Source organism: Anomaloglossus baeobatrachus, chromosome 11, assembly GCF_048569485.1.
Source record: "Anomaloglossus baeobatrachus isolate aAnoBae1 chromosome 11, aAnoBae1.hap1, whole genome shotgun sequence".
NCBI classification, from domain to species: Eukaryota; Metazoa; Chordata; class Amphibia; order Anura; family Aromobatidae; genus Anomaloglossus; species Anomaloglossus baeobatrachus.
This window is the reverse complement of record NC_134363.1, coordinates 122,754,695-122,780,747: the sequence shown is the minus strand read 5'-3', so window position 1 is coordinate 122,780,747 and position 26,053 is coordinate 122,754,695. Positions and strand designations below refer to the sequence as shown.

The 26,053-nt window shown below is 51.3% G+C and overlaps 1 protein-coding gene across 1 annotated transcript in view; it reads left to right on the top strand.

Moving 5' to 3' along the window:
• LOC142256667 (uncharacterized) overlaps positions 1–26,053 on the top strand; it is a 143,859-nt gene that overhangs the window by 73,184 nt on the left and 44,622 nt on the right. The window contains exons 5-7 of the mRNA XM_075328487.1: positions 11,205–11,318; positions 15,559–15,666; positions 18,797–18,901. Coding sequence (XP_075184602.1) covers positions 11,205–11,318; positions 15,559–15,666; positions 18,797–18,901 — 327 coding nt within the window. The remainder of the gene's footprint in view (positions 1–11,204; positions 11,319–15,558; positions 15,667–18,796; positions 18,902–26,053) is intronic.

Below are 26,053 nucleotides of genomic sequence, written 5' to 3'. Positions count from 1 at the left end.
CCACGCATAGCTCCACTGTTTAGTCAGCAGTAGCTGCTGACTATATCGGATGGAAGAAAAGAGGGCCCATACTAAGGGGCCCCCAGCATGCTCCCTTCTCACCCCACTTTCGTTGGCGGTGTTTGTTAAGGTTGAGGTACCCATTGCGGGTACGGAGGCTGGAGCCCACATGCTGTTTTCCTTCTCCATCCCCCTGAGGGCTCTGGTGAAGTGGGATCTTACCGGCCTCCAGACTCTGAGGCCGGGCTCCATCCACAGACCCGGAGATCCTGCTGGATACGGAGCTGGGTACCATCAGGGACAAGGCCCTGCAACATTCAGGTACTCTGTGTCCCCGTGCAGACAGGCACAGACACACTCCAGCGTTGCTGGGCGTTCTAGTGCGCCGGGGACAGTAGCGCTGTGCGCCTGGGTTTTACTCACTGCAGCTTGGCTGAGTGAGTTTATATGGGGAACGACCGCGCCGGCCGCCATGGAGGCAGCGGCGCGGCTGAGACTTGTAGTGCGCCGGGGACTTCGCGCCGACCGTGCTTTTACGACGGCAGCGCTGATAAATCTAGTCCCCGGCTTCTGCGGCCTAGTTACGTTCGTTCCCGCCCCCAGCCCTGTCAGTCAGGGCAGGGGAGAGACGCTGTACAATAGCAGCGCCGAGGGCTGGAGTCTTATTTACATACTCCAGCCCTCTCACTGGGCACAGTGGGACGCCAGTTTCCCGCTCGTTGTCTGCACACGCCCACGGCCCGCCCCTCTTCACAGGACGCCGGCAGCCATTCCTGCACGCAGTCTGAGCTGGAGAACGGACATAGCCCTGGGAGACCCAGACAGGGGATTCTGGCGACCACACACCCGCTATTAGGCGGGCGGTAAGCAGCACCTAAGTGCTGACCCCACTAGTGCCACAGTGTTTTTTTGTGTACTTTGTTTGTACATATATATATATTGCACTGTACGGTCGCTTCTTGGCTTATACCCCTATATTGCTCTGAGGAGACAACAGCATGTCATCCGCAAAAAGCAAGGGTGCCAAGGCACGGGCTTCATATGCTGCCTGTACCGCATGTGGGGCTGATCTACCGGCAGGTTCCACTGACCCCCATTGTGTGCAATGTTCGGTCCCTGTGCCACTTCGTCAGCCGGAGTCTATGCTAGTAGTGGCCCAGGCAGAGACGCCTGTGAACCCTGCCCCGGTGACGGGGACAGAGTTTGCAGTTTTTGCTGATAAGATGTCTGTGACTATGACAAAAATTCTAGAAACCTTGCAGTCCAGGCCGGTCACCCAGACCATGGGCACTGCTGATTCAGGCCCCCCTCAGTTGGAACTAATCCGTGCTCCAAGGGGGTCCCAGACATCACAGGCTGAAGGCTCGGACTCGGACGACAGTCCCAGGCAGCCTAAGCGAGCTCGCTGGGAGAGACACTCGGCGTCATCACGCTGGTCAGGGTCTCAGCGGGAAGATTCTCTGTATGATGAGACAGAAATAGGTGATCAGGAGTCTAATCCTGAGACTGCTCTCAACCTGGATACCCCTGATGGTGACGCCATGGTGAATGATCTTATAGCGGCCATCAATAGACTGCTGGATATTTCTCCTCCAGCGGAGGAAGCAGCAGCACAACAGGAGAAATTCCATTTTAGGTATCCCAAACGTAAATTGAGCTCTTTTCTGGACCACGCGGACTTCAGAGAAGCAGTCCAGAAACACCATGCTTCTCCAGATAGGCGTTTCTCCAAACGTCTTAAGGATACCCGTTATCCCTTTCCCCCTGACGTGGTCAAACGCTGGACCCAGTGTCCAAAGGTGGACCCCCCAATCTCCAGGCTTGCGGCTAGATCCATAGTTGCAGTGGAAGATGGGGCTTCACTTAAAGATGCCAATGACAGACAGATGGACCTCTGGTTGAAATCTGTCTATGAAGCTATCGGTGCGTCGTTTGCTCCAGCATTCGCAGCCGTGTGGGCACTCCAAGCTATTTCAGCTGGTCTGGCGCAGGTGGACTCGATTATACGTCCATCAGTGCCGCAAGTGGCGTCCTTGACCTCGCAAATGTCTGCGTTTGCAACTTACGCTATCAATGCGGTCTTGGACTCTACCAGCCGTACGTCAATGGCGTCCGCCAACTCGGTGGTGTTACGCAGAGCCTTATGGTTAAAAGAATGGAAAGCAGATTCTGCTTCCAAAAAATGCTTAACCAGTTTGCCATTATCTCAAGACAGGCTGTTTGGTGAGCAATTGGCGGAAATCATTAAACAGTCCAAGGGTAAGGACTCTTCCTTACCCCAGCCCAGATCAAGCAAACCTCAGCAGTGGAAGGGACAGTCGAGGTTTCGGTCCTTTCGAGGTTCGGGCAGGACCCAATTCTCCTCGTCCAAAAGGACTCAGAAGGAGCAGAGGAGCTCAGATTCCTGGCGGACTCACTCACGCCCAAAGAAAGCAGCCGGAGGAACCGCTTCCAAGCCGGCTGCCTCATGACTTTCGGCCTCCTCCCTCCGCATCCTCGGTCGGTGGCAGGCTCTCCCGCTTTTGCGGCATTTGGCTGCCACAGGTCAAAGACCAGTGGGTAGCAGACATGTTGTCTCACGGGTACCGGATAGAGTTCAGTTCTCGTCCTCCGCCTCGGTTCTTCAGAACTTCCCCACATCCCGACCGAGCCGATGCTCTTCTGCAAGCGGTGTGCTCGCTAAGGGCAGAGGGAGTGGTGATCCCTGTTCCTCTTCAGGAAAGAGGTCAAGGTTTTTACTCCAATCTGTTTGTGGTGCCAAAAAAGGACGGCTCTTTCCGTCCTGTTCTGGACCTAAAACTGCTCAACAAGCACGTGAAAACCAGGCGGTTCCGGATGGAATCCCTCCGCTCCGTCATTGCCTCGATGTCTCAAGGAGATTTCCTAGCATCAATAGACATCAAAGATGCTTATCTCCACGTGCCGATTGCTCCAGAGCACCAGCGTTTTCTACGCTTCGTTATAGGAGACTAACACTTTCAGTTCATAGCCCTGCCGTTTGGTCTGGCGACAGCCCCACGGGTTTTCACCAAGGTCATGGCAGCAGTGGTAGCAGTCTTGCACTCTCAGGGACACTCGGTGATCCCTTACTTGGACGATCTACTTGTCAAGGCACCCTCTCAAGAGGCATGCCAACACAGCCTGAACGTTGCGCTGGAGACTCTCCAGACTTTCGGGTGGATCATCAACTTTTCAAAGTCAAATCTGTCACCGACCCAATCACTAACATATCTTGGCATGGAGTTTCATACTCTCTCAGCGACAGTGAAGCTTCCGATGGACAAACAGCGTTCCCTACAGACAGGGGTGCATTCTCTCCTTCAAGGCCAGTCGCACCCCTTAAGACGCCTCATGCACTTCCTGGGGAAGATGGTGGCAGCAATGGAGGCAGTCCCGTTTGCGCAGTTTCATCTGCGCCCACTTCAATGGGACATTCTCCGCCAATGGGACGGGAAGTCGACGTCCTTGGACAGGAAAGTCTCCCTTTCCCAGACGGCCAAGGACTCTCTTCAATGGTGGCTTCTTCCCACCTCATTATCACAAGGAAGGTCCTTCCTACCCCCATCCTGGGCGGTGGTTACGACAGACGCGAGTCTGTCAGGGTGGGGAGCAGTTTTTCTCCACCACAGGGCTCAGGGTACGTGGACTCAGCAGGAGTCCTCCCTTCAGATCAATGTTCTGGAAATCAGGGCAGTGTATCTTGCCCTACAAGCCTTTCAGCAGTGGCTGGAAGGAAAGCAGATCCGAATTCAGTCGGACAACTCCACGGCGGTGGCATACATCAACCACCAAGGCGGGACACGCAGTCGGCAAGCCTTCCAGGAAGTCCGGCGGATTCTGATGTGGGTGGAAGCCACGGCTTCCACCATATCCGCAGTTCACATCCCCGGCGTAGAAAACTGGGAAGCGGACTTCCTCAGTCGCCAGGGTATGGACGCAGGGGAATGGTCCCTTCACCCGGACGTGTTTCAGGAAATCTGTCGCCGCTGGGGAAGGCCGGACGTCGATCTAATGGCGTCCCGGCACAACAACAAGGTCCCAACTTTCATGGCACGGTCTCGCGATCACAGAGCTCTGGCGGCAGACGCCTTAGTGCAAGATTGGTCGCAGTTCCAACTGCCCTATGTGTTTCCCCCTCTGGCACTCTTGCCCAGAGTGCTACGCAAGATCAGGTCCGATTGCCGCCGCGCCCTGCTCGTCGCCCCAGACTGGCCGAGAAGGTCGTGGTATCCGGATCTGTGGCATCTCACGGTCGGCCAACCGTGGGCACTACCAGACCGGCCAGACTTACTGTCACAAGGGCCGTTTTTCCATCTGAATTCTGCGGCCCTGAACCTGACTGTGTGGCCATTGAGTCCTGGATACTAGCATCTTCAGGATTATCTCAAGGGGTCGTGGCCACCATGAGACAGGCTAGGAAGCCCACGTCTGCTAAGATCTACCACAGAACGTGGAAGATTTTCTTATCCTGGTGCTCGGCACAGGGAGTGTCCCCCTGGCCATTTGCATTGCCTACTTTTCTTTCCTTCCTGCAATCTGGTTTGGAAAAAGGCTTATCGCTCGGCTCCCTTAAAGGGCAAGTCTCAGCGCTATCGGTATTTTTTCAAAAGCGTCTAGCACGACTTCCTCAGGTACGCACGTTCCTGCAGGGGGTTTGTCACATCGTCCCTCCGTACAAACGGCCGTTAGATCCATGGGATCTGAACAGGGTACTAGTTACTCTCCAGAAGCCGCCCTTCGAGCCTCTGAAAGATGTTTCACTTTCTCGGCTCTCACAGAAAGTGGCCTTTCTGGTAGCGGTCACGTCTCTTCGGAGGGTATCCGAGCTGGCAGCGCTGTCATCCAAAGCTCCCTTCCTGGTTTTTCACCAGGACAAGGTAGTGCTGCGCCCGATTCAGGAGTTTCTCCCTAAGGTGGTATCCTCTTTTCATCTCAATCAGGATATCTCCTTGCCTTCCTTTTGTCCTCATCCAGTTCATAGGTATGAAAAGGATTTGCATTTGTTGGATCTCGTGAGAGCACTCAGGATCTACATTTCCCGCACGGCGCCCCTGCGCCGCTCGGATGCACTCTTTGTCCTGGTCGCTGGTAAGCGCAAAGGATCGCAGGCTTCCAAATCCACCCTGGCTCGATGGATCAAGGAACCAATTCTTGAAGCCTACCGTTCTGCTGGGCTTCCGGTTCCATCAGGGCTGAAGGCCCATTCTACCAGAGCCGTGGGTGCGTCCTGGGCATTACGACACCAGGCTACGGCTCAACAGGTGTGCCAGGCAGCTACCTGGTCGAGTCTGCACACTTTCACCAAACATTATCAGGTGCATACCTACGCTTCGGCGGACGCCAGCCTAGGTAGAAGAGTCCTGCAGGCGGCGGTTGCCTCCTCGTAGGAGAGGGCTGTTTTGCAGCTCTAACTTGAGGTATTACTTTACCCACCCAGGGACTGCTTTTGGACGTCCCAATCGTCTGGGTCTCCCAATGGAGCGCCGAAGAAGAAGGGAATTTTGTTACTTACCGTAAATTCCTTTTCTTCTAGCTCCAATTGGGAGACCCAGCACCCGCCCTGTTTCCTTCGGGATTTTTGTTTTTTTCGGGTACACATGTTGTTCATGTTGAACGGTTTCAGTTCTCCGATGTTACTTCGGATTGAATTTGTTTAAACCAGTTATTGGCTTTCCTCCTTCTTGCTTTAGCACTAAAACTGAGCAGCCGTGATCCCACGGGGGGTGTATAGCCAGAAGGGGAGGGGCCTTACACTTTTTAGTGTAATGCTTTGTGTGGCCTCCGGAGGCAGTAGCTATACACCCAATCGTCTGGGTCTCCCAATTGGAGCTAGAAGAAAAGGAATTTACGGTAAGTAACAAAATTCCCTTCTTCCTCATACCTTCACAGAGATAACAGCTCAAATTGCCGCTGTGGCGGAGTACCTTATGCAGGCCTCCATTGACGCTGCTACCTGCGCAGTATTTGCCGCCTCAAATACCATCTCTCTGGCTCCGACAATGGCGAGCGGACTCTGCCTCCAAGAAGTCTCTCACGGGCCTCCCCTTTTTTCCGATTGTTTGGCGAACATCTGGACAAGCTCATTTCGGACACCACGGGAGGGAAGAGTACCTCCCTTCCCCAGCTGAAGCCTAGGACGACCTTCACCAGACGTCCACAGTCCTCGTTCCGCTCCTTTTGGAACTCATTTGGTTGGTCGACATCCCGCTCTGCCTCCGCCGCTAGCCGTGGACTACGCAGAGACCGACCTTCTCAGCTCTCCCCGAAACCCACTTCGTCATGGCAGCCTAGACCAAAGCAGTCCAGGACTAGGGAGGCTCGTCCACGACGCTTCCCCCCCCCCCCCATGACTCCTTCAGCACCCCCCCAGGAGACACACTCATTGTAGGGGGTCGGCTGCGGCTCTTCCAAAACATCTGGCATGCTGCCTCAGACGACAAATGGGTGCGAGACCTTGTGTCTTCTGGTTACCACATAGAATTTCGTACCCAACCCCCGAGTCGGTTCTTTCTCTCAAACCCCCCAAAGACTCAAAAACGACGCGAGGCCTTTTTCTCAGCAATCCACTCGCTCCAAATGGCAGGAGTGATAATACCTGTCCCGGACGACGAGAAGTTCAGGGGTTTTTATTCAAACATTTTTGTGGTCCCCAAAAAGGATGGGTCAGTTCGACCCATCCTGGACCTCAAACACCTGAACAAACATGTGCACGTACGGAGATTCAGAATGGAGTCCCTAAGGTCCATTATTGCATCCATGGTCAAAGGGGAATTCCTTGTCTCCATAGATATCAAGGACGCGTGCCTGCACATACCCATCGCCCCAGCTCACCAAAGGTTCCTCCGCTTCGCGGTTCAGGACTCCCATTTTCAATTGGTAGCCCTATCCTTCGGCCTTGCCACCGCACCAAGGGTCTTCACCAAAGTCATGGCGGCCGCCATGAGTGTCCTGCACGCCAGGGGAGTAGTCGTTCTGCCTTACTTAGACGACCTCCTCATCAAGGCCCCCTCCTTCCACGACTGCTCAACCAGTGTGCAGATCACCGCGGACACCCTATCCCGCTTAGGGTGGCTACTGAATCTAGACAAATCATCCCCGGTCCCATCACAATCCGTCACCTTCTTGGGCATGTCCCTGGACACCTGTCGGGGCTTGATATCTCTCCCTCAGGACAAGGCGATAGCTCTACGACAAGCGGTACGCTGCCTTCTACGTCCTCCGTCTCGCTCCATTCGATTCAGCATGAGGGTGCTAGGCAGGATGGTGGCGGCTATGGAGGCAGTGCCCTTTGCTCAGCTGCACCTCCATCCACTGCAGTTGGCACTTCTAGCTGCCTGGGACAAGAGCCCCTTCTCCCTGGACAAACATCTTCACCTGACGCCTGCAGTCAGGTATGCACTCCGCTGGTGGCTTCGGTCCTCATCCCTATCCAAGGGGAGATCTTTTCTCCCAGTGAACTGGCTGCTCCTGACCACGGACGCCAGCCTCCTAGGCTGGGGAGCAGTGTACCGGCACCACACTGCTCAAGGACATTGGACGCCCCAGGAGTCTTCCCTACCCATAAACATCCTGGAAATCCGCGCGATCTTCCTCGCGCTCAGGGCGTTCCGCCCTGTGCTACTGGGTCGTCAGATTCGAGTCCAGTCGGACAATGCGACAGCTGTAGCCTATATCAATCGGCAGGGGGGCACCCGCAGCAAAGCGGCTTATCTCGAGGCCCACAGGATCCTCAGCTGGGCCAAATCGACGGGGTCAGTGATATCAGCGGTACACATACCAGGAGTAGAGAACTGGGCAGCGGACTTTCTAAGTCGCCAAGGCCTGGCCGCCGGAGAGTGGTCTCTCCACCCAGAAGTGTTCCTACACATCTGCAATCGCTGGGGTACACCAGACGTAGATCTAATGGCCTCAAGATTGAACGCAAAGGTACCCGCGTTCATAGCCAGGTCACGCGACCCCCAGCCCATCGGCGCAGATGCTCTAGTCTGCTCCTGGCACCACTTCCGCCTGCCTTACATATTTCCACCTCTGCCCCTGCTGCCGCATGTAATCAGGAAGATCAAGGCAGAGGGTGTCCCGGTGATACTGATAGCACCGGACTGGCCCAAGCGCCTGGTACGCCGAATTAGTACAAATGCTCACAGACATACCGTGGCGCCTTCCAGACATCCCAGACTTGCTGACCCAAGGGCCCATTTCCCATCAGAACTCCAGAGCCCTGAAGCTTATGGCATGGCCATTGAGACCTGGGTATTAACAAGAGCGGGATTCTCCCCCGCGGTTATCTCCACCATGATCAGCGCCCGGAAGCCTGCTTCATCCCGCATTTACCACCGTACGTGGAAAATCTTCCTTTCATGGTGCAGGGAAGCTAACGTCCAGCCTATGCCTCTGAACATCCCCAGAATTCTCGATTTTCTGCAGTCTGGCTTGCAAGTGGGGTTGGCCCTCAGCTCCCTTAAAGGGCAGGTCTCAGCGCTCTCAATCTTCTACCAATGCCGCCTGGCTCAAAAACCGCAAGTCAAGACCTTCTTCCAGGGCGTTTCCCAGCTTGTTCCCCCGTACAATCGGCCGCTGGACCCATGGGACCTCAATCTCGTTCTGGACGGTCTCCAGAGGTCCCCCTTTGAACCTCTCAAGTAATCCTCCCTTGCTCTGCTGTCCTGGAAGGTAACATTCCTGGTGGCAATTACGTCCATCAGACGGGTTTCGGAGCTGGCAGCACTCTCTTGCCTCGAGCCTTTTCTGATCTTTCACCAGGACAAGGTGGTTCTGCGCCCCCTTCCGGAATTTCTTCCAAAGGTTCCTACCCCGTTTCATTTGAACGAGGACATTGTTCTGCCTTCCTTTTGTCCGCACCCAGTTCATAGGGTGGAAAGGTCTCTGCATTCGTTAGACCTCGTCAGAGCTCTCGGATATTACATATCTAGGACAACCCCCTTTAGGAAAACGGACTCTTTGTTCGTCATTCCTGAGGGGCCTAAGAAGGGACAGGCAGCTTCAAAGGCAAGTCTGGCTCGCTGGATTCGCTCTGCAATCCAGGAATTCTACCGCTTGCAACTCAAGCCCATTCCTAGTGGGCTGCGGGCTCATTCCACGCGAGCAGTTGGCGCTTCGTGGGCCATTCGGCATCAGGCTTCAGTGGAACAGGTGTGTAAGGCTGCGACCTGGTCTAGCCTACATACTTTTTCAATGCATTACAGAGTCCATACCCAGGTTTCAGCTGAGGCAAATCTGGGTAGGAAAATTCGGCAAATGGCAGTAGAGCACCTCTCTCAGTAGGCGCTCCAAACTGTCTGGGACTGGTTCCTTGTCCTTGGGTTGTGTTGTCTTTCTTTTATTTTTCCCACCCATGGACTGCTTTAGGACGTCCCATGGTCCTGTGTCCCCCAATGAGGCGTCAGAGAAAAACGGATTTTTGTGTACTCACCGTAAAATCGTTTTCTCTTAGCCATCATTGGGGGACACAGCACCCACCCTGTTGCCATGTTGGGCCTTAGTTCTCTCAGTACCTTATTTGGTTATGATTCTTTTTCTCATGTTCCTCCGTTAAGATAAGTTCTTACTATTTTTTTCTCCTCCTGCTTGTGTACTAAAACTGAGCTTGCCTGGCCCGGCCAGGGGGTGTATACTGCAGAGGAGGAGCTAATGCTTTTTGCATCTACTTAGTGTCCTCCTATGGAAAGGCAGCAGAACACCCATGGTCCTGTGTCCGCCAATGATGGCTAAGAAAAAACGATGTTACGGTGAGTACACAAAAATCCGTTTTTTATAATTTATGCAATATTTTTCTCTTTTTCATGCAGTTCCTCCATCGGACTTTAATCTTTTATTTTTCTGATCACCGGTCTCATGCATTGCAATACATGAGACTTTTCAAATTACACTGACAGCCTGTTATACCCTGCCTATGGCTGAGTCTAACAGGCCACTACACCTGGCACACCAGGAGGTCATTGTTTGACTTCCAGGTGCGATGACTACCATTGGCTCCCAATGATTTCATCATAGGGGTGCTGATGGGGGCTGAGAGAGGGAGAGTACTTCCGCTTACAATCTTTTAATTCCGTGATCGCTGCATGCAGAGGTTTAATCTGCCAGGGGTGGTGCTGGCACTGTTCCTGACTGTTACCGCAGGAGCACTGCTCTCAGGTGGGAAGTGCTTATATTTCAGCACCTCCTGTGCAATCATGCTTTGATCGGTCAGTCAGATTGACCGACCGGCTACAGAGAACAGGGACTGCTGTAATAGGTCCCCAACTCGTGTTCCCGTGCCATTCAGCTGTCAGTGACCGCTGCTGGCACTGTGTGTTATGTCACTCACACAGTGACCGTTTTAGTCCATGACAACATAGCACTTCATAATGTGGGAACTGACATCCGCTCATGGCGTGCTATGTCCATCATTCATGTTAAAGGGTTTGAAAAAAAACAACAAAATAAAAAAAATTAAATCCCTTGCGTCTCTGCTGCTTCTGATGCTGTAATGTCAGCATCACATACATCATTTTCTGCGGCCAATAACTAACCTCAGCAGTGATCATGCATGTACAGCACCTGACCATGAAGTACAGTGGTCTGCTACACCAGTAACGGCCAGGACCAGCAAAGCATTAGAGCGGCTGGGGATTTATCATGAAAGAAATGGTTATTTTTGTCATTTCCTGTTCTTTTGCTATCACGTTTCCCCAAAAATAAAACCTATCTCAAAAATAAACCCTAGTAGGATTTTTCTGCCTTTTTGGAGTATGCTTAAAATATAAGCCCTATTCCAAAAATAAGCCCTAGATAAGATTCATCATACTAATAGTATCATGAAATAAGGCTTTGGCAGCCCTTTTAGGATATGTAACAATTACTGCTGTACGTTGCCCTGTTATGTTGCTGTAAGCCCCGGAAAAGTATGTTAATGCTAAGTTAATATTCACCCATCTCCCCCATGTTGATGTTAGTGATTAGGACGCCTGTTTATGAGAAATGAATATTCACCCCTTCCCCTGCCCACCCTCTTAAAGGTTTTATAGTACACTCACAAACTAATATAAGAACAGATTATGTGATCCTGCATCGTCTTCTCAGGCTTAGTATTTAGTGGATTTATTAAGTGATAACCTAAATATTTTGGCAAAAAATATTTATTGTCCTATGGCTTAGGTAAAAGTTATATTGAATGTCTTCTATTTTTATTCTCTTCTTCCCTCTAGAGTGTGGTATGGTGAATCCTGATATTTTATTAACTGTCAAACTTGGTGAGAAGCAGCGTGTGATGAACTCCTATGAACAGGATGGCAATCGGAGCATGTCTTCTCCCAGCACAAGTGAGAGACCTCATAAAATAGGTGTATAGTCATCAGAAATGCATGTACGAGCTTAACCCCATGTATGTGCATAGCGTCAACATCACAACTCATCAAAAATTGTATCTTTCTGATGTCATTGGGGTTATGTTGTAACCCACCACGTACTGTGACGGAGATGTGACCGTCACTAAAATTCCAGACATTCATTGGTTGGATGTTGGGCTGCACGTGACACCAACTTTGCTCCTAAAGACTTTAATGTTAAACACATGAGAACTGTTGAGATCTGAATACTTTTTTACTTCCAAATCTCAATAATAATGTAATATAGTTGTTTGACAGCTTACTGAAGACAAGTCACAAATGTTTTTGGCTGTGCAAATTACTGTATTTTTTCAGATTATAAGACACACTTCTCTTCCCAAACATTTGGGAGGAACATGAAGGGTTTGTTTTATAATGCGAATATAGCTTACCGGGAGGTAGAGAATGGGCACGGTGCTGACTGCGGTGCGGGCTGTGCTGGCTGCGGTGCGGGCTGTGCTGGCTGCTGTGCGGGCTGTGCTGGCTGCTGTGCGGGCTGTGCTGGCTGCTGTGCGGGCTGTGCTGGCTGCGGTGCGGGCTGTGCTGGCTGCGGTGCGGGCTGTGCTGGCTGCGGTGCGGGCTGTGCTGGCTGCTGTGCGGGCTGTGCTGGCTGCTGTGCGGGCTGTGCTGGCTGCTGTGCGGGCTGTGCTGACTGCTGTGCGGGCTGTGCTGGCGGCTGTGCTGGCTGCTGTGCTGGCTGCTGTGCGGGCTGTGCTGGCTGCTGTGCGGGCTGTGCTGGCTGCTGTGCGGGCTGTGCTGGCTGCTGTGCTGGCTGCTGTGCGGGCTATGCTGGCTGCTGTGCGGGCTATGCTGGCTGCTGTGCTGGCTGCTGTGCGGGCTGTGCTGGCTGCTGTGCGGGCTGTGCTGGCTGCTGTGCGGGCTGTGCTGGCTGCTGTGCGGGCTGTGCTGGCTGCGGTGCGGCCTGTGCTGGCTGCGGTTCGGCCTGTGCTGGCTGCGGTGCGGCCTGTGCTGGCTGCTGTGCTGGATGCGGTGGGGGCTGTGTGGAGCAGGGCGGTGCAGCCGGCGAGATGATCTGTCGGCCGAACAGCTTCAAATAATGGCGCCCAGAGTCGGCACAAGCGCAGATGTAGCTCTTGGCTTAATATCTCATCTGCCCATGCGCAGCCTCCTGCCCATTGTTCTCCCAGCATTGGACTTAAGGAAAATGGCGCCCGGAGGTGGCACATGCGCAGATGAGATCTCAGCTTGTCATTGAGCCGAGCGCTCAATCTACGCACGCCCTGACTCCGCCATTTCTTTGAAGCCTGTGCCGCCGACAGAGCATCTGTGACACCTGCCACATGGCCCTGATCTACACAGCCAACACAGCGCCCACAGCCCCATCGCAGCGGCTGCAGCATCACTCCAGCACTGCCCCTGCCTCCTGTGACCCCGTTCCACTACCGCTGCCGCACCCTCTACAGTAAGACACCACCGGAGTATGACGGACCCCCTTTTTTTACCTTATCTCTGAATTTGGGGTGCGTCTTCTAATCCAGTGCGTCTTCTAAAACGAAAGATATGGTACTTAAGAATTGCTACCCTGTGGCCAGATGATATATATCTAGACTGCAAGCTCATAGGATAAAGCTAACAAGTGCTCCGTTCACTTCTCCAACTTTAGTTTAATACGTAGTTGGCGTTCCTCAGCCTGACGTGGCTGATGAAAAATCGGAGCTATTTGTTGCCAAATACCCTATAGGCATACAGGTGAACACACATTTTTTTTCACCGTGTTCTGTTGTCAAGGAAAGATTTGTAGACTATTTTTACATATTGAGTTAAAAAAAATTGGCTATATATACTGGTTTAGCATATGCCCAAAGGCAAACTGAGAGTGCATGGGGTTTGCTAGGTAAACATTTGGTGTGTGCCTTGGGAGCATATGCAAAAGTAACAAAAAAAACATCATGTGCACAGGCTGTAAAGGTTCCCAATCCCAGTAACGTTTGGCTGAACATGTGATACGGTTTCCTCCTGACCTTCCCTTATACATACACGTGTTCTTCTATTAGGAAAAGGGAGCAGAGCCACTGGCTGACGCTTTTTTGGGTCTTGAAATTCACCTCCTTTAATCAGGAGCCTTTACATATATAAGATAATAGTCAGGTTCCCCTTAAGAGTATTCCTATAAAAATAAGTAAGGCCGGGGCCACACTGGGATCTACTGCGATCCTCGCATGACACTCGGCTCACGCTGGCAGCACAGCAGAGCCGAGTGTCATGTCAGTGTCACTGTGACTGACTACAGCTGCGGGGGGGGCAGGCTGGCGCTGAGGAGAGGAGGGCTGGAGCTGCGGAGGGGAGGGAGGGATTTTTCTCCCTCTCTCCTCCGTTGCCAGCTATTGCCATTCTTGCCCTGCACTCGCGGTACACCGGTGTACCACGAGTGCAGTGCGATCTTTCTCTCGCCCCATAGACTTGAATGGGTGCGAGAGAAAGAGTCTCGCATTACAATCGTACCATGCTGTGATTGTTTTCTCGGTCCGATTAGGGCTGAGAAAATAATCGCTCATGGGTGCTGGCACATAGGCTAATATTGGACCGAGTGGAATGTGATGTTTTATCGCACTCCACTCGCTCCGATTTTCATGCCGTGTGGCTTAGGACTAATCCTTATAATTGGCCAAAAATATCAATTGTCTGACTCGGCTGATTGTCCACAAACCCACGTGTGTGTCCCCATCATTGTTCACCATTTCATACATTCGTTTAATTGGGTTAACGGAACCGGTGGTTCCCAGCCAGTCTCCCATGCTGGTACTTGCCAGGCCTCAAACTGCGTAACATCTACGATCTGATGAGGGCAGTAACATTGAGTTCAGCATGGCCGTCAACCATTTATTCATTTGGGGCTGAGGAGGCATCTCCATTGTGAATTGTAATACCTGGCACAAATGCTACTAACAGTTCAGAGACAGAGACATGGCCGTCAAAGTGAAGTGTATCCTTTATCAGGTGAGATTCAGACTCCTGAAATCATATTAGTGGCCTATCCTAAGAATAAGGGATCAGTATTGTATTTCTGGAGAGCCCTTTTAAGTTAGAAGTCACAGCAATTTTCTAGGAAGAGGATCACTTAGGACAGCAGAATTAAGTGTGATAATCACTGCTGCAAAGGTGCTAATATTTATTCTATGAGCCAGATGAGTAACCATATATACTCGAGTATAAGCCAACCCGAAGGTCCTAATTTTACCACAAAATAACTGGATAAACCTATTGACTGGAGTATAAGCCTAGGGTGGGAAATGCAGCAGCTACTGGTAAATTTCAAAAATAAAAATACCAATAAAATGTAATGTGCCCCATCTTTGTCACCCCCAACTGTAGTAATGTGCCCATCCTTCTCCCTTCCTTGTTGTAATGTGCCCCAGCCTGGTCCCCTTGTAATAATCTGCCTCATCCTTGTGCCCTGTGTTAATGAGCCGTCTAGTATTGTGCCCATCGCTTGTAATTTCCTCATTATTGTCCCCTTCTTGTCCCCTATTATGCCGTTGCTCACATACACACAAAAAAATTCTCACCTTTCCTCCGTTCCCGCGGTGTGCTCTTATCTGCTTCTTGTGGACCGCAGGCACATAGATATTTCCTCCGGTGCATGGGGAAGCCGCTGCCATCTACGGCGCCGTAAACCATTCAACCTCAGTACAGCAATGACGGCAGCGGCGGCCCTGTACACAGGACGCTATCATACAGGGGTCTTTGTGCCTGCGGTCCACAAGAAGCACCTCTCGATGATTGCGTCCGTTGTATGGTGTCGCTACTACCATCATAGCTTTTCTGCAGTTGAATGCTTTGCGGCGCCGCAAGTCATTCAACTGCAGTAAAGCGATGATGGCAGCGGCTTCCCCGTGCACCAGAGGAGATCATCGAGGGGTCTATGTGCCTGCAGTCCACAAGAAGCCGGTAAGAGGACACCGCATGAACAGAGGACAGGTGAGAATAATTTTTATGGGAACCTCACTCGAGGATAAGCCAAGGGGGGCGTTTCCAGCATAAAAAATGGGCTGAAAAACTCTGCTTATACTTGACTATATACGGTATATATACATGATGAACAGCTTCTTGCTATGGAAACTCAGTCTTTACTATTTTTTACCTCTAACGTTCTCTTTCTCATTAAAAATTGTAAACCTGTAGCTCATATGAATTTCCTTTTACTTTACAACAGGTAAATTTATAGACCGATTCGGAGAATATATGGCTGTTAAGGACGAAACGCCTCTTGAAGATTATACTGTTATTTCAGATGGTGAATGCTTGGATGATACCGAACAATGTAAGTGGCCATTCAGTGACACGTATATTCTTAGCACAAACGCTCAATCACGTGGCATCCAATTTACTGTGTTGTGAGGTACGCTCTGGAAACATTTTATTCTCTGATTTGATCTCCTGACCACCTCCTACTTCCTGGCTTGGGGATTGATGATCTTAAAGGGGTATTCCCATCTCCAAGATCCTATTCCTATATGTAGTAGGTGTAATAATATTAGCAAAACCTGCAATTAGAAATGTAGTATACACTGTGTGCAGAATTATTAGGCAAATGAGTATTGTGATCACATGATGCTTTTTATACATGTCCTACTCCAAGCTGTATAGGCTTGAGAGCCAACTGCCAATTAAGTAAATCAGGTGATGTGCTGTTCTCTAATGAGGAGGGGTGTGGTGTAATGACATCAACACCCTATATAAGGTGGGCTTAATTATTAGGCAACTTCCTTTCCTTTGGCAAAATGGGTCAGAAGAGAGATTTGACGGGTTCTGAAAAGTGCACAATTGTGAGATGTCTTGCAGAGGGATGCAGCAGTCTTGAAATTGCCAAACGTTTGAAGCGTGATCACCGAACAATCAAGCGTTTCATGGCAAATAGCCAACAGGGTCACAAGAAGGGTGTTGGGCAAAAAAGGCGCAAAATAACTGCCCATGAATTGAGGAAAATCAAGCGTGAAGCTGCCAAGATGCCATTTGCCACCAGTTTGGCCATATTTCAGACCTCGCCAGACGCACGGGGCACACAAGCGGTCTTTCCTCACAGTGTCTGCCTACATATAGGTTATGCCTCACTCAGCAACCGCTATACCTACAAGCCCATTTCATAGCCCACAATCCTGGATGTTTTAGAGCCCTGGATCTTATGGAACTTGTGGACATTATTCATGTGTATCACTTCACTTTGCCACGTGCAATTGTGTTAAGTTTAGCACCGATATATGCCATCCGCACCAACTCCAGACATCTATCAATTAGCTACGCAGTACCCTGGCCCGATGATTATCTGTCATCTTGCCATCTACATACGGATTGGCTTCCCAGCTCTTACTGAGCTATATATAACGTATACACTACAGAGAATCCCTATAGACAAATCACAAACATAGATGGGATTTCATCATTGATCCACGATCAAAACAGCCCATTCAACTATTAGACACTTGACGTGTCAAGGCGAGTGATTGTCCATACCAGCACCGTCTTCTTGTCTATTCCGGGACCACTACATAATTAGTCAGTCTGTCCAACCAGATGAAGGCCGAGACGAAGGCCGAAACGTTATAGGCGGACTTTCTGCAACTGTATCATTCCCCCCTTTTTTTCAATAAAAATTCAGAGAAACATTGATGGTTTTTCACTTTTTGACTTACAATTGGGAAATATAACGGTGTGCTGGAGTTATTCTTCTTTTATGGCCATATTTCAGAGCTGCAACGTTACTGAAGTACATGGCCAAGGTAAGGAAGGCTGAAAAACCACCACCTTTGAACAAGAAACATAAGATAAAACGTCATGACTGGGCCAAGAAATATCTGAAGACTGATTTTTCAAAGGTTTTTTGGACTGATGAAATTAGAGTGATTCTTGATGGGCCAGATGGATGAGCCAGAGGCTGGATCAGTAAAGGGCAGAGAGCTCCACTCCGACTCAAACGCCAGGAAGGTGGAGGTGGGGTACTGGTATGGGCTGGTATCGTCAAAGATGAACTTGTGGGACCTTTTCAGGTTGAGGATGGAGTGAAGCTCAACTTCCAGACCTACTGCCAGTTTCTGGAAGACCACTTCTTCAAGCATTGGTAAAGGAAGAAGTCTGTATCGTTCAAGAAAAACATGATTTTCATGCAGAACAATGCTCCATCACATGCATCCAACGACTCCACAGCGTGGATGGCCAGTAAAGGTCTAAAAGATGAAAAAATAATGACATGGCTCCCGTGTTCACCTGATCTGAACCCCATAGAGAACCTGTGGTCCCTCATAAAATGTGAGATCTACAGGGAGGGAAAATAGTACACCTCTTGGAACAGTGGGAGGCTGTGGTGGCTGCTGTACGCAATGTTGATCATAAACAGATCAAGCAACTGACAGAATCTATGGATGGTAGGCTGTTGAGTGTCATCATAAAGAAAGGTGGCTATATTGGTCACTAATTTTTTGGGGTTTTGTTTTTGCATGTCAGAAATGTTTATTTCTAAATTTTGTGCAGTTATATTGGTTTACCTGATGAAAATAAACAAGTGAGATGGGAATATATTTGGTTTTTATTAAGTTGCCTAATAATTCTGCACAGTAATAGTTACCTGCAAAAACAGATACCCTCCTAAGGTAGCCAAATCTAAAAAACCCCACTCCAATTTCCAAAAATATTAAGCTTTGATATTTGAGTCTTTTGGGTTGATTGAGAACATAGTTGTTAATCAATAATAAAAAAATCCTCTAAATTTCAACTTGCCTAATAATTCTGCACACAGTGTAGTTCTTCTGATTCACATGGTATTGCAGGACTGGAGTATAAGCCTAGGGTGGGAAATGCAGCAGCTACTGGTAAATTTCAAAAATAAAAATAGATACCAATAAAATGTAATGTGCTGCAATGGTCACAACTAGGGATGATCGAATACTTCGATTATTCGGCTTTGCGAATATTTTCCGAATACTTCGCCACTATTTGCGAATGTTCGATGCGCAATGTAAGTCTATGGGAAGCCTGAATAGTTGTTATTCGGGTTTCCCATAGACTTACATTGTGCATCGAATATTCGCGAATAGCGGTGAGGTATTCTGAAAATATTCGCGAAGCCGAATAATCGAAGTATTCGATCATCCCTAGTTATGACCATTAGCAACTAACTGACTATATGCATGATTGTAACCATGGATACATAAGGTCCTGCAATGCCCTGCACATCAGGTAAGTGACATAGTGAATCAGAAAAACCATACTACAGTTCTAATTGGAGGGATTTGTTAATATTATTTCACCTACTACGTATTGGATAGGACCTTGGAGATGGTAGTACCACTTTAAGGATCACTTTGCATCTTAGGTGGCAGTGGCTGATTTATTTTACCCCAAAAAAATCTTCCCCATCACAATATTAAGGTTTCTTTTTTTTTATATATCTGTTACAGGTTATACTCCAACTGCCCCAGTGGTTCGCCGGGTTAATTTTCAAGAACACCCATCAAAGAACTCCTTGCAGATAGATGGTAAACATGGTATCAAATACGCATCTGGTGAGCTCTACATATGTTCTCCATGAAACTCGTTTGAGAATACTGTGTGTTCAGGTGACACAGTTGTTCTGTCTGATGCTTTGCTTTTACATTGAAATGTATATATATATATGTATTATGTTACGCTACCCAGTACTATAAAGTACCCCCTTCGACCGTTCCTCCATCACTGATCGTGGAATAGTTTTTATTTTCTGTTGTGCTCCTTGGTTATGTCCTCCAGCATTAGAGTGCCCAATATGGAAATTTTCCCTTCAAACAACTGGAATTATACCACGGGACTTCTCTGTTAGCATTTGCTTTTTCTTTGTCGCTCCATTGGGAGACCCAGACAATTGGGGTGTATAGCTTCTGCCTCCGGAGGCCACACAAAGTATTACACTTAAAAGTGTAAACCCCTCCCCTCTGCCTATACACCCCCCCGTGCATCACGGGCTCCTCAGTTTTTATGCTTTGTGCGAAGGAGGCACACATGCACGCAAGCTCCACAATTTAGTCAGCAGCAGCTGCTGACTATATCGGATGGAAGAAAAGAGGGCCCATAACAGGGCCCCCGGCATGCTCCCTTCTCACCCCACTCTGGTCGGCGGTGCTGTTAAGGTTGAGGTACCCATTGCGGGTACATAGGCAGGAGCCACATGCTGTTTTCCTTCCCCATCCCTTAGGGGCTCTGGGTGAAGTGGGATCCTAACGGTCACCAGGCACTGGGACCGTGCTCCCTCCACAGCCCCTGGGGGAATCTGCTGGACAGGAGCCAGGTATCATCAGGGACAGGGCCCTGCTACTCTGAGGTACTCTGTGTCCCCTTGGGGACGGCGCATAGAGCGCCTGTGTTATGGACGCTGCAGCAGCTGCTGGGTGTGTTGGTGCGCCGGGACTACCGCGCTGACCGCGCTTGTTTGCCGGCCGCGCTTGTTTGCCGGCCGCGCTTATAACTTTACTCCCCGGCTTTTGCGGCCTAGTACCGCATACTCCCGCCCCCAGGCCTGCCAGTCAGGGGTAAGGGCGGGACGCTGCACTGGACGTCAGCGCTGAGGGCTGGAGCATACTTCGTATCCTCCTCCCCCCTCACTGAGCACCGTGGGGCACCAGATTCCCGCACTTTCTGAGGCACGCCCACGGCCCCCTCCTCCTCTCAGAACGCTGGCAGCCATTGCTAACAGCACTTCAGACGCTGGAGAATCGCAGAGGGGAGACAACACCGAGCTCCACAGCTCTGGGAGGCCCGGGCAGGGAATCTGGTGGTCACACAACCGCTGCGGGCGGTCGGTAAGCCGCACCTGTTACTAGGTGCTGGCCCCCCTGGGTGCCGAAGTGTATACTTATAGGCTTATATTGTATACATTTACTCTGTACGGCCGCACTATTTGCTTTTGGCTATATACCCTCACTAGTTGCTCTAAGAGGAGACAACAGCATGTCGTCCGCAAAAAGCAAGGGTGCCAAGGCACAGGCTTACTTTGCAACCTGTACCTCATGTGCGGCTATGCTACCTGCAGGTTCCACCTACCCTCATTGTGTGCAATGTTCGGCCCCTGTGACACTCACTCAGCCGGAGCTTATGCCACTGGTGGGACCCCCGGCCCCGGTGGAACCACCTGCTTCCACTGTCCAGGTGACAGGGACAGAGTTTGCAGTATTCGCTGACAAACTGTCTGAAACTATGGATAAATGGTCTGCTAAGATACTGGAAGCTTTGCAGTCCAGACCGGTAACACAGGCCCCGGGCACAGTTGAATCATTGACCCCAGGCCCTACTCGGTTGGAGCAGCAAAGTGCTCCTGGGGCGGCTCATAGGTCCCACGGTGAGGACTCCGACACGGACCGCAGTCCCAGACCGGCTAAGCGGGCTCGCTGGGAGCTTCCCTCGACTTCATCACACTGTTCAGGGTCTCAGCATGAGGACTCTCTGGAGGATGAAGAGGAGGTGGCAGATCAGGGCTCTGATCCTGACACCGCTCTCAACCTTGATACACCTGAAGGGGACGCCATAGTAAACGACCTTATAGCGTCCATCAATCAGGTGTTGGATCTTTCTCCCCCAGCTCCTCCGATTCAGGAGTCAGCTTCTCAGCAGGAGAAATTCCATTTTAGGTTTCCCAAACGTCCACGGAGTGGTTTTCTTGATCACTCCGACTTAAGAGATACAGTCCAGAAACACCGAGCTTTTCCAGATAAGCGCTTTACTAAGCGCCTTAATGACACACGTTATCCCTTCCCCCCTGACGTAGTCAAGGGTTGGGCTCAGTGTCCCAAGGTGGATCCTCCAGTCTCTAGACTGGCGGCTAGATCCATAGTTGCAGTGGCAGATGGTGCATCACTCAAGGATGCCACTGACAGGCAGATAGAGCTCCTGATGAAATCCATCTATGAAGCTATTGGCGCGTCCTTTGCTCCGGCATTCGCAGCCGTATGGGCTCTCCAAGCTATCTCAGCTTGTCAGTCTGAGATTAATGCAGTCACACGTGCCTCTACTCCGCAGGTTGTGTCCTTAACCTCTCAGGCGTCGGCGTTTGCGTCCTACGCCATGAATGCTGTCCTGGACTCTGCGAGCCGTACGGCGGTAGCATCCGCCAATTCGGTGGCAGTCCGCAGAGCCATGTGGCTACGTGAATGGAAGGCAGACTCTGCTTCCAAAAAGTTCTTAACCGGGTTGCCATTTTCTGGCGACCGCCTGTTTGGCGAACGATTGGATGAAATCATTAAACAATCCAAGGGAAAGGACTCGTCCTTACCCCAGTCCAAACCAAACAGACCTCCACAACGGAAGGTACAATCGAGGTTTCGGTCCTTTCGGCCCTCAGCCAGATCTCAATTCTCCTCGTCCAACAGGCCTCAGAAGGGTCAGAGGAACTCCGATTCATGGCGGTCTAAGTCACGTCCTAAGAAGACCGCTGGAGGAACCGCTCCCAAAGCGGCCTCCTCATGACTTTCGGCCTCCCCAAACTGCATCCTCGGTCGGTGGCAGGCTCTCCCGCTTTTGCGACGCCTGGTTGCCACATGTCCAAGACCGATGGGTGAGAGACATTCTGTCTCACGGTTACAGGATAGAGTTCAGCTCTCGTCCTCCGACTCGTTTCTTCAGAACATCTCCACCCACCGAGCGAGCCGAAGCTCTTCTTCAGGCGGTGAGCACTCTGAAGGCAGAAGGAGTGGTGATCCCTGTTCCCCTTCAGCAATGGGGCCACGGTTTTTACTCCAACTTGTTTGTGGTGCCAAAAAAGGACGGATCTTTCCGTCCCGTTCTGGACCTAAAACTGCTCAACAGACACGTGAAAACCAGGCGGTTCCGGATGGAATCTCTCCGCTCCGTCATCGCATCAATGTCCCAAGGAGACTTCTTAGCATCAATCGACATCAGGGATGCTTATCTCCACGTGCCGATTGCACCAGAGCATCAGCGCTTCCTGCGTTTCGCCATCGGGGACGAACACCTTCAGTTCGTTGCACTGCCTTTCGGCCTGGCGACAGCCCCACGGGTCTTCACCAAGGTCATGGCTACAGTGGTAGCAGTCCTACACTCTCAGGGACACTCGGTGATCCCTTACTTAGACGATCTTCTTGTCAAGGCCCCCTCTCGGGTGGCATGCCAACACAACCTGAACATTGCCCTGGAGACTCTCCAGAGATTCGGGTGGATCATCAATTTCCCAAAGTCAAAACTGACACCGACCCAATCGCTGACATATCTTGGGATGGAGTTTCATACTCTCTCAGCGATAGTGAAACTTCCGCTGGACAAACAGCGTTCACTACAGACAGGGGTGCAATCTCTCCTTCGAGCCCAGTCGCACCCCTTGAGGCGCCTCATGCACTTCCTCGGGAAGATGGTGGCAGCAATGGAGGCAGTTCCTTTTGCGCAGTTTCATCTGCGTCCACTTCAATGGGACATTCTCCGCAAATGGGACAGGAAGTCGACGTCCCTAGACAGGAACGTCTCCCTTTCTCGGGCAGCCAAGGCCTTCCTCCAGTGGTGGCTTCTTCCCACTTCTCTGTCGAAGGGGAAATCCTTCCTACCCCCATCCTGGGCTGTGGTCACGACGGACGCGAGTCTGTCAAGGTGGGGAGCGGTCTTTCTCCACCACAGGGCTCAGGGTACCTGGACTCAGCCAGAGTCCTCCCTTCAGATCAATGTTCTGGAGAAAAGGGCAGTGTATCTAGCCCTAAAGGCGTTCCAGCCGTGGCTGGAAGGCAGGCAGATCCGAATTCAGTCGGACAACGCCACGGCGGTGGCATACATCAACCACCAAGGCGGCACACGCAGTCGGCAAGCCTTTCAGGAAGTTCGGCGGATTCTGCTGTGGGTGGAAGCCACAGCCTCCTCCATCTCCGCAGTTCACATCCCGGGCGTAGAAAACTGGGAAGCAGACTTTCTCAGTCGCCAGGGCATGGACGCAGGGGAGTGGTCTCTTCACCCGGACGTGTTTCAAGAGATCTGTTGCCGCTGGGGAACGCCGGACGTCGATCTCATGGCGTCTCGGCACAACAACAAAGTCCCGACATTCATGGCACGGTCTCAAGATCAGAGCTCTGGCGGCAGACGCATTAGTTCAGGATTGGTCGCAGTTTCGACTACCTTATGTGTTTCCTCCTCTGGCAATGCTGCCCAGAGTGTTACGCAAGATCAGGTCCGACTGCCGCCGCGCCATCCTCGTCGCTCCAGACTGGCCGAGGAGGTCGTGGTACCCGGATCTGTGGCATCTCACGGTGGGCCAACCGTGGGCACTACCAGACCGACCAGACTTGCTGTCTCAAGGGCCATTTTTCCATCTGAATTCTGCGGCCCTCAACCTGACTGTGTGGCCATTGAGTCCTGGATCCTAGCGTCTTCAGGGTTATCTCAAGAGGTCATTGCCACTATGAGACAGGCCAGGAAACCAACGTCCGCCAAGATCTACCACAGGACGTGGAGGATCTTCTTATCCTGGTGCTCTGATCAGGGTTTTACTCCCTGGCCATTTGCATTGCCCACTTTTCTGTCCTTCCTTCAATCCGGAATGGAAAAGGGTTTGTCTCTCGGCTCCCTTAAGGGACAAGTCTCGGCGCTCTCTGTGTTTTTTCAAAAGCGTCTAGCCAGGCTTCCACAGGTACGCACGTTCCTGCAGGGAGTTTGCCACATAATCCCTCCTTACAAGCGTCCGCTAGAACCCTGGGATCTGAACAGGGTGCTAACGGCTCTTCAGAAACCACCCTTCGAGCCAATGAGGGATATTTCTCTTTCACGCCTTTCACAGAAGGTGGTCTTCCTAGTAGCAGTCACATCACTTCGAAGAGTGTCTGAGCTAGCAGCGCTGTCATGCAAAGCCCCCTTCCTGGTGTTTCACCAGGACAAGGTGGTTCTGCGTCCGGTTCCGGAATTTCTCCCGAAGGTGGTATCCCCTTTTCATCTCAATCAGGATATCTCCTTACCTTCTTTTTGTCCTCATCCAGTTCACCAATGTGAAAAGGATTTGCACTTGTTGGATCTGGTGAGAGCACTCAGACTCTACATTTCTCGTACGGCGCCCCTGCGCCGCTCGGATGCGCTCTTTGTCCTTGTCGCTGGCCAGCGTAAAGGGTCGCAGGCTTCTAAGTCAACCTTGGCTCGGTGGATCAAGGAACCAATTCTGGAAGTTTACCGTTCTTCTGGGCTTCCGGTTCCTTCAGGGCTGAAGGCTCATTCTACCAGAGCCGTGGGTGCGTCCTGGGCTTTGCGGCACCAGGCTACGGCTCAGCAGGTGTGTCAGGCGGCTACCTGGTCGAGCCTGCACACTTTCACGAAACACTATCAAGTGCATACCTATGCTTCGGCAGATGCCAGCCTAGGTAGGCGAGTCCTTCAGGCGGCGGTTGCCCACCTGTAGGAAGGGGCCGTTTTACGGCTCTTTTACCGAGGTATTCTTTTACCCACCCAGGGACTGCTTTTGGACGTCCCAATTGTCTGGGTCTCCCAATGGAGCGACAAAGAAGAAGGGAATTTTGTTTACTTACCGTAAATTCCTTTTCTTCTAGCTCCAATTGGGAGACCCAGCACCCGCCCCTGTTCCCTTCGGGCTGTTGTTTTTTTGTGTACACATGTTGTTCATGTTGAATTGTTCCTTTGGTTCATGGTTTCAGTTCTCCGAACATCCTTCGGATTGAATTTACCTTAGACCAATTTATAAGTTTCCTCCTTCCTGCTTTTGCACCAAAACTGAGGAGCCCGTGATGCACGGGGGGTGTATAGGCAGAGGGGAGGGGTTTACACTTTTAAGTGTAATACTTTGTGTGGCCTCCGGAGGCAGAAGCTATACACCCCAATTGTCTGGGTCTCCCAATTGGAGCTAGAAGAAAAGGAATTTACGGTAAGTAAACAAAATTCCCTTCTTCTCTTTTATGATTCTAACCAATCAAAACATGGCTGCGTTATACAGGGGAAAAAGCAAGTGCTCAAGCGTGTTCTCACTCTGTATTAACCAAGTTCCTTCCTGCTATTGGAGCTCAGCAGAAAAATAGTACATTGTATCACCTGTTACTGGCAGCTCCAGCAGTGGTGTTGCTTTCCTGCTCTCAGGCTCTCCAGCATTGCTGCTCTCCAGCGCTGTCACTCTCTGGCTCTCCAGCGCTGTCACTCTCTGGCTCTCCAGCGCTGTCGCTCTCTGGCTCTCCAGCGCTGTCGCTCTCTGGCTCTCCAGCGCTGTCGCTCTCTGGCTCTCCAGCGCTGTCGCTCTCTGGCTCTCCAGCGCTGTCGCTCTCTGGCTCTCCAGCGCTGTCGCTCTCTGGCTCTCCAGCGCTGTCGCTCTCTGGCTCTCCAGCGCTGTCGCTCTCTGGCTCTCCAGCGCTGTCGCTCTCTGGCTCTCCAGCGCTGTCGCTCTCTGGCTCTCCAGCGCTGTCGCTCTCTGGCTCTCCAGCGCTGTCGCCATCTGGCTCTCCAGCGCTGCCGCCTTCTGGCTCTCCAGCGCTGCCGCCTTCTGGCTCTCCAGCGCTGCCGCCTTCTGGCTCTCCAGCGCTGCCGCCTTCTGGCTCTCCAGCGCTGCCGCCTTCTGGCTCTCCAGCGCTGCCGCCTTCTGGCTCTCCAGCGCTGCCGCCTTCTGGCTCTCCAGCGCTGCCGCTTTCTGGCTCTCCAGCGCTGCCGCCAAAGGTGTTATAACACACACGCTTCAGTGCCAAAGTATTAAAAACACCATCTACTTC